The sequence below is a fragment of the Equus quagga genome, chromosome 1 (assembly GCF_021613505.1).
Source record: "Equus quagga isolate Etosha38 chromosome 1, UCLA_HA_Equagga_1.0, whole genome shotgun sequence".
Lineage (NCBI taxonomy): Eukaryota > Metazoa > Chordata > Mammalia > Perissodactyla > Equidae > Equus > Equus quagga.
In genome coordinates this window covers 13464382-13473988 of record NC_060267.1, presented here as the reverse complement: position 1 = coordinate 13473988, position 9607 = coordinate 13464382, and the positions used below count along the sequence as shown (strand labels likewise).

Here is a 9607-nt window from a genome sequence, read left to right as displayed (position 1 = left end):
GGAATAATCAGCAAAACGATTTACATTTTACAGCTATTGGTTTCCTGTTCAAAATTATAAATCCATGATTCCATGGACCGTACAGGTAGTTTGAAAGGAAAACATAGCATAGCTATTTTTAGGTTAAAAAGAAAGCTTAAGCAAGTGAGCTCAGCGTTGCAGGTGTCTGCGAGATGGATGTGGGAGGACATTGCAGAAGTTACAACTCATTTTCCCCTTATTGCCTCTTCACAATGACGTTCAATAATATTAATACACACTTTCATTTGTTTCTAGAAAACACTACTTTATGAACCAAGTTTTTGAAAGCTTGTTTTACTTGCTGGTTCCTCAGGGTATAAATAAAAGGGTTCAACATTGGGGCAATTGAAGTGTTGAGAATCGCTACTCCTTTGGTCAATGATGCTCTTTCTTTGGCTGAAGGCTTGACATACATGAATATACAGCTTCCATAGGAGATGGAAATGACAGTCATGTGAGAGGAGCATGTGGAGAAAGCCTTTTTCCTCTGGCTAGCAGATGGAATTCTCAGAATGGTGCTAATGATGCGCAGGTAGGATAGAATCACTAATGCCAATGTGAACAGCAGAGTAACAAAAGCAAAGTAAAAGCCAATTGTCTCTAAATGCCATGTATCTGAGCACGAGAGTTCTAAAATGGGGAAATAATCGCAAGAGAAGTGATCAATTACATTGGAAGCACAGAAATCTAATTGGAGGATAAGCATGAGTGGTGGGAAAATAGTAAGAAAACCTCCTAGCCATGAACACAAGACGAGCAGAGTGCAGATTTTCTTGTTCATGATGGTGGTGTAACGGAGAGGCTTACAGATAGCAATATAACGATCATAAGACATGGCAGTTAGAAGGAAAAATTCAGACACACCCATGGAGATGAAAAAGAATAATTGAGCTAAACAACTGTTATAGGAAATGGTCTTGATTCTAGTGATGATTGCCCCCAAAAATCTGGGGATAGAAACACTGGTGAATGTAATTTCTAAGAAGGAGAAATTCCGGAGGAAGTAATACATAGGAGTCTTCAGACGACAGTCTATCAAGGTGAGGATGATGATGGTTAGGTTTCCAGTGACGCTTAATACATAAGCCATAAATAAAACAGTGAAAATTACAATCTGAAGCTCTGGGTTGTCTGATATGCCCAAGATTACAAACTCTGTAATCATTGTGTGGTTTCTCATACTGACTTTTTTTCTTTAAGCAAAACCTATTGGCGAAAAACAAACAAAAAGAAAGACTAAGTGAATTGCCCATGAATTGAAGATTTAAATATTGGTATTAGTAGCTCCAATGAAATGAAGCAATAGACTTTCTTCCCTGTAGCATGCTTGCAATATCCACTCACTCTTACTAAAGCAGAAAAGTTTCGCACATCCTCCATTGAAAAGGAAACGTATTCATGGATGTACGTTAAAAGTCCCCACATCAAAGACTTTCCCAAAACATCTACATGTAACCACATTTTCTATATGTGCACCTTTAATTATATGTTTCTGCAACAATATTTGTTAATTAGTTTGGATATGAAGACATCTTTTTCCAGTTTCGAAGATTGTGTGGCTTTTAGGACTGAAATATCTCATTTGGGTTTTAATGCTGATGCCAATTACAAAGTTTATTGTCTTGCAAGACTTTGGTGGAAATTGATGACCCAGTCACAATTCCTGAACTTAATAATAGCTATGATTATTTTTATTCTTAATACATATTCTTTTAGATATGACCAACAGAAATAAATGTGTTTGCAATTACAGAAATATAGGACTAGAATTGCCTTGGTTGTAAACAAAAGTTCTTAATTAATGAGAAAGAAAACAGAAGCCAGAGAAATTGATCAATGCTCACATAGATAGAGCTATAACAGTAATATGATTCTAGAATATACCAACCTGTTTGTGTCATTTTTATGTTCCTTATTTAGATTAAAAGTCCTATCTATATACATATTCATCTTTTTTTTTTTTACTATATTCAGTTTGTCTTTTTACTCTTAAACTTGCCTGAGGACAAGAAGGACCACATAAGGGAGTTTTTGATGACAAAATTCCTCATTTCCTTCTTTCTAGAAATAATTAGAATAAATAAAATTATCTTTAAGATTTACTTTATAGACACCACAAATTTTTAAAGTGTAATCTAAATGATTTTTATCTACCCATTTTCTCTTTTTTCTTAGAAACCAGCATTTTATCGACAATATAGGTTCTCAATAACGTTTGTTGTACTGTTTTATTTCTACGGCATGAACTGGGTGAGTCAGCAGCTGATAAGTATCAAAGCTGGTTTTGTGCCTTTTTTTCTTTTATTGATTTCTGACAATCGACATTCTCTTTCTTTAGGAATATACACATTTTTGTCATTAACATATCAGCAAAATTGGAAGATCAAAAGGCAGAGACTGTTACTGTGTTTTGAAAAATGACTGAAATATTAAAATGCAAAATTAATAATACGAAATATGTTAAAGTGATAACATGGGGATCCCTGCAATTATTCTAACAAAATAAACTTTTGGCTGGGAGAAAGATAAAACTACATTTATTGACAAATAGGGAACATACTTACTTTTTGACATGTCCAATAATTCCAGTCAGGAATATAATCCCAGATTTTTCTTAATTTCTTTAAAATATGAGATGTAATGCATTCATAATGTACCTCAGGAGACTTTTTGTCATTTCATTCTCCCTTGCCTCCATCTATTACATAGAAGCCTCTCACATGGGGAAAGTACAGGTTTGATTGCATGCAAGTTTTCTATAGATTCTGCTATAAGTAAAAGAATTTTTCATTACCTCTTTTATCTTTCCATATAAACATAAACATTGTTCTGATCTGAACTTCAAGAAGTTCCTACTGCAATCTTGAGAGTACTTTATGTAAATTTCCAGGGAATCCTCCTGAATGACTGGAAGGTAAAACATTTCAGAGTCCCCTGGCTGAGATGAAGACTGGAAACTACCCAAAGATAAAACAATGCTACCTTCTCTGGTCATCAGATAAATCCTCAAAAGACCAGAGTGAAGAAAGAGGGGGTGCAAGGGAGGAGAAACCCAAGAGATGTAGTGACGTCATGACATAAACTTTTCTAAAAACCTAAGCAACATAGTCAGAGAAAAGCAGGAGTGAACCAGACACCTTATAGCATCAACCTGGTTTCCCTTTGGCTGGACTTGATTTTCCGAATATGCACATGGTGCTCAGTCTACACTCGGGAGATTATTTATCTCAATTCCTCTGGGGTTGGTTAAACACAGGGCTGAGCTACACCACAGTGGACCCTTCACTGAGGGTATTATTCATGTTTTTTTCATCCATACATCTCCCCAATAACAAAGCAGAATTAATGAATAAAGAAAGCATTTTAATATCTTTAAAAGTCAGTAGAGTACTTGAAACATTAATTTTTTATTTTTGAAAATTTTAATAGTAATATATGCTTAATGATATGAGAATCAAGTGTCTGAGAATCAAGTATTGAATTAACAGAATATAGTGACTTATGGAATGGCCTTTATGTGTCCAACCAATCCTCCAATATTAAACACTTACATTATGTTCTACAAGATCTTTTTATATATTCACCCACACAGCCATATTCACGCACTCAAAGAGATATTTTTTCCTGATACACTAAAGCAATTTGACTACACAAAATATTCTGCAATTTTCCTTATTTTCAGTTAACGGTATGTAATAGATATCATTCCTTGTTAAATTATTTTGTTGCAACTCATTCTTTAATAACATTGCATAGAATACCATAGAAGACATATATAATTTAATAATTTCATTATTTATTAAGATCTAGGGAATTAGATTACTCCCAATTTCACACCATTAGTTACAATGCTGTCCATTTTTATGCATTCATTTGCATATATACAAGTATTGGTATAAAATGTAAGAACTAAATTTTCGTACTTAAATATTTCCCTCCTGCAGACAAGTCCCTTTCATTACGTCCTAACCAGCACTGGATATTCTGTCATTTACAAATCTTACAAACAGAGAGACAAAAGTGATCCCACAATTCATTTAGTTGTAAAGACAGTAACATAAAGACCAAGTCACGATGCCTGGATTTCGAGGTTACAGACATCCACTATCATTTTAAACTTGCAAAATTTATTTAATTTTTCTGAGTATCAGCTTTCCTACTTACAAAATGAGAGCAGTAATAGTCTTAACTCAGGATATAGTAAAGATTCAATGAGATAGTGTATAACAGTGCTTAGCAGTGTAGTTAGGGCATAGTCAGGGCTCAGTGTATAAATATTATATATTCTTTTAAGTTTCATATTCTCCAATTAATAAATTGCGATATTTTTAATATTTATATTTCTCAACAATGAGTTGCCTATTCATAACTTGTGTTCACTTTTCATTTTGTTTATGTGACCTTATTTATTAGTAGGACATATTTATGTATTATGGCTATAAACTTCTGGTGTGTCTTATATGTTACAACATGTGTTTTATTGCCTATCCTTATCTTTTGCCTTTTTTATAGTGTGGCTCAACTCAGAAAGATTGGATAGGCTATCATGAATTCTTGGTGATCTATTCTCAGCACATCCTTCCACACACACTTCAAAATTTTGTAAATACTCGTTTACATTTAATACTTGTATGGCGTTTTTTTTACACTTACATCTTTAATTCATCGAGAATTTATTCTTGTGGGGAATATGGATGTATTTGTATTGCTTTTTTAACATATAAAAACTGCCTTAACATCATTAGGCGAGAGACAATCAGAGAGTTTGGACAGCGAGTTACAAAGAGCATCAATGTCACCTTATCCCCTCTTAGTAATGCTTCCAGCCCAGAGCTCTCATTAACAAGTTCCCCGAATCATCTTTCAACTGAACTCAGGGTAGAATTGAGCTCATTGAAATATAATCTCTGTCTGATAAACTAATAATTCTTACATTTCAGGAAAAAATAAAGGTTCCTTAGTGCTCTCAGCATAAAGTGTCTAATTTTAACAGAGCCAAGGCCCTATAAGATCATATCCACTCCTACCATTTCAGACTCATTTCATATCATCCATTTTCATTTTTTCCATCGAGAATAACTGTTGCTTTTGCTTCTTACTTTTGTTTTAATATCTGACACTTTCTCTTCTCCTTCAGAGCATTCACACTCACCTCTGTATTCTGCCTCCTGGAAGTTGTTTCTTTGGCACCTCAATTCACTTCTACTCATTCAGCAATTCTACCTTAACTTTACTGTCATTCTGGCAGTCTTCTCTGATTCTTTGATTTTCTCAAACTCTTATATGTTCCCATAATGCCCTGTGCTTCTTCTTTGCAGTAGTAAATACATTTTAATTGCTAACCAGGTCACATCTTTGCTAGACCTTAAATTTCACAGTGTAAGTTGCACATGTAGTTATTTAAATTAAAAATATGAATTAATTAAATATAATATAAATTCTTCAGTTAAATTATTACATTTCAATACTCAATAGTCAAACGAGGCTAGTGGCTAATATATTGGGCAGCACAGATTGTAGAACATTTCCATTAATGTAGGTAATTGTGTTGGAGAGTTGTTTCTTCTTTTCGTTCTGCTTAAAAAACTAATGAAGTGTATAGCACCTGTTCTAGAACCTAGGTCCTGTGTGACTTTTGCTCTGACCTCATCAAATTGTTACCCATTTCTTGTAATTGACAGGCATTTTCTCACACACATACACACGCGTACTTTTATTTAAGGTTTCATCTAAATGTCATGTAATCTTTGAAATCTTACCTGTTTGCAAAGCCAGAATTAGTTGTTCTCTCTTCTCTGTTTTCCTAAATGTTTGCACTCTTATCTTTCTCTATTGTGATTTTTTGTACATATGTGTGTTTCCGTTAAAAAAGCTACCTAAAGTTGAGGCAATAGCTTTGGTTAATTCGTATTTATGTATCTGGGTGTCAAGTAGAGATACACAACACCAACCTTGATTGTGATTTCTTATCCTTTTTATGTAATACTGTATTTGAATTGCCAATAAAATTTTGTTGACAATTTTTGTATTTATGTTCGAGAGAGATATGGGCTGTAGTTTCCTTTTCTTGTAATTTATTTATTTTTTTTCTGATTTCAAATTGGGGTAATGCTAGCCTCATAAAAAGAGTTGGCAAATTTTCTCAACTCTTCTGATTTCTGAGAGAGTGGTACAGATTTAGTATAACTTCTCCCTTAAAAGTTTGGTAGAATTCACCAGTGAAATCATCTGCACTTGGATTTTTATTTTTGGAGTGTGTGAACTAGACATTCAAATTATTTAATAGATATAGAGATACTCATGAATTTTGGTAGTTTGTATTTTTTAGAAATTGGTCTATTTCATTTATCAAATTTATGTGCATAGAGTTGTTTATAATTTTCCCTTACTTCTTTTCAACATCTGTAGGAAAATACTCATACCTTCTCCTTCTTTCCTGATAGTAGTAGTTTCCGTCTTGGTTAGCCTTGTTGGATATTTACGAATTTAAGTAATCCTCTTTTAAAAAACTAGCTTTTGGTTTCATTGACTTTATTGTTTTCGCGTCCAGTGGATTCTGCTGTAATATTTAGTCTGTCTTCTCCTCTGTTTGCTTTATGTTTATTTTGCACTTCTTTCTTAAATTTTCTAAGGTGGAAATAGTGTTTTCATTTCAATACTACACATTTACTTGTGTGTATACACACAGATACACAAACACACACATATATATAGCGTGATTTTAATTGTTCCCAAAACTATGCATTTAATGCTGTAAACTTTTTGCTGTTGTGTATGATATTTATATGAGCATTTGTGTACATGTTTTTGTGTGAATGTAAGGTTCAATTCCTGGAAGTAGAATTTCTGGATCATGTTTTAACCCATGTGGTAATATAGATAACATTTTGAGCAACTGCCAGACTGTTTTCCAAGTTGCTGTTCCATTTTATACCCCCACTAGCAACGGATAAGAGTTCTAATTTCTGTACATCATCAATAATACTTGTTATGTATGTGTATTATAGCCACTCTAGCGTATGCCATTGTGGGTTTGATTTGTATTTCCCTCTTGACTACTGAATTTGAGCATCTTCTCACGTGTTTTTTACTCATTTGTACGTCTTCTTTGGAGAAATGTCTACTCATTCGCCTATTTTTTGTTGAGTTTTGGTCCTTTTATCATTAAGTTGTAGGAGTTATTTCATGTAAATTATCCAGGGATGTGCAATACTTGTGAAAGAAAATGACAAAACTTTTTTTAGAGACAGTAAAGAAGACCTGAATAAAGACACTTCATGTTCATGGATAGCAGACTTAGTGTCAATTAAGATGGCAATACTTCCCAAACGGATCACAGATTTAGTGTAATACTTATAAAAATCCCAACTACTCTTTTGCATAAGTGAACAAGACAGTACTAAAATTCATATGGAATTGCAAGGGACCCTGAATAGCCAAAATAATATTGAAAAAGAGGAACAAAGTTGAAAGAGTCATACTTTCCAATTTCGAAACTTACTATAAATCTACAATAATCAAACCGGTGCGATACTGGCCTAACAATACACATTGAGATCAATAGAATAGAACTAAGAGTCTTAGAACCATGCATGTATGGTTAATTGATTTTTAATAAGGGTGTCAAGATTATTCGATGGGGAAATAATAGTCTTTTCAACAAATCATATCGGTATAACTAGATACCTATACACAAAAGAAAACTTTTATCTCTACTTTATGCCAAATACAAAAAGCAACTCAAAAGAAATCAAAGACCTAAATGTAAGAGCTAAAACTATTAATTTATTCAAAGAAACCACAAGTATGAATCGCTGTGATTTTGGGTTAGGTAATGGTTTCTTAAATGTGACAGCAAAAGCACAAGCAATGAGAGAAAAAAAATAGATAAATTTGACTTTACTAAAATGGAAACCTTTGTGATCAAAGAACACTATTGACAAGGTGAAAAGACAACACAAAGAATGGAAAAATATACATAAATCATATATCTAATAAGAGTCTAGTAGTTTTTAAAGGGCTTATTAGAAGGTTTTCAGGGCATTGAATACAATAACATAGACTAACTTCCTTCTATTAACCATGGAAAAGCAGATGGTTAGTAATGTTGGCCTAAAAATAGTGAAATGAATCAGAACACAAATCTGAACTTAAATTATTTCTATTCGGAGCTGCCTGGATAATAGTTCGCCATCAAATACCTTAATGATGTTTCACTCATATCTGTCTGATGGCATATTATGTCCAATATGGAGCTCTATACATTTCAGGGATTTCCTTATAGCTCACAGTTTTTATTCGACAGCATATCAAGAATACCCTTTCTTAACAGGCGTTAAATATACGGATGAGTACGTACAGGAGTGAGCAGAGGGGAAGTCCCAAACAGACTCAAAACATTTATTATTTTTTTTGAGGAAGATTAGCCCTGAGCTAACTGCTGCCAATCCTCCTCTTTTTGCTGAGGGAGACTGGCCCTGAGCTAGCATCCATGCCCATCTTTCTCTACTTTATATGTGGGATGCCTAGCACAGCATGGCTTTTGCCAAGCGGTGCCATGTCTGCACCCGGGATCCGAACCCGTGAACCCCAGGCCACTGAGAAGCAAAATGTGCCAACTTAATTGCTGTGCCACAGGGCCGGCCCCCTCAACCCATTTTTTAAAAACTCTTTTCATTTGTACCAGATACCCAACACTCAACAGTTCCCTCAGTTTATTCTCTGAAATATCTCTGAAAGCATCTCCCTGAGCTACAGATTCATTGCCACTATTGCGTTTTAACCCTCAAGTAACTCATTTAATTTAACACATTAGCCCTCTAACTTGTCTTCCTGACTCCAACGTCTAAAAAACCAACTTCAATACAGTTAACAGAAAGATTTTTAAAAAAATAAAAATTTGATCACACAGATTGTTGAAATAAAATAGAAAAGTCTCATATGAGCCACCTGCCTTAGAAACACCTATAGTCCAGGTTTCTATACTGTACTCCAGGTAAATTGAAAATACACTTTAGGGATGAGAAAATGGACTTTGTATATAAGTATGCTAACCAGTGATTCTTTTTCACTCCAAATTTTCAAGTCTATAGACCAACCAGTTAAAGTCCTAGTACATTTTTGTACATACAAGCTTTTAATGAGTTGAAGCCTGTCTTTTTTTTTTTTTTTTTTGAGGAAGATTAGCCTTGGGCTAACTACTGCCAGTCCTCCTCTTTTTGCTGAGGAAGCCTGACGCTGAGCTAACATCCGTGCCCATCTTCCTCTACTTTATACGTGGGATGCCTACCACAGCATGGCGTGCCAAGCGGTGCCATGTCCGCACCCAGGATCCGAACCAGTGAAACCCAGGCTGCCGAGAAGCAGAACGTGTAAACTTACCTTCAGCACTACTGGGCCAGCCCCAAAGCCTGCCTTTTTTCCTCGCCTTTTGGAATTTTATCTAAACTGAGGCAACGTTTTCCCCCGAGGGCAGCTAACATTTATTACAGTTCCTTCTGGGCCAGATGCAGATCTAAAAGCACTTTATATATAGTATCTCATCTCCTGCTCAAAATAACCTTATAAAATAATAATTATTATTATT

The 9607-nt window shown here is 34.4% G+C and overlaps 1 protein-coding gene across 1 annotated transcript; it reads right to left on the bottom strand.

The window, feature by feature from the left end:
• Nucleotides 1–262: 262 nt before the first annotated feature.
• On the bottom strand, nucleotides 263–1201 carry LOC124251641 (olfactory receptor 6C3-like). The gene has a single exon (XM_046684477.1). The coding sequence runs from the start codon at nucleotides 1199–1201 to the stop codon at nucleotides 263–265; it is 939 nt and encodes a 312-aa protein (XP_046540433.1).
• Between the last annotated feature and the right edge of the window lie 8406 nt (nucleotides 1202–9607).

Bases quoted from the DNA above. Each gene is read 5' to 3' on its own strand.
- LOC124251641 (XM_046684477.1), bottom strand. From the start codon at position 1,201: ATGAGAAACCACACAATGATTACAGAGTTTGTAATCTTGGGCATATCA.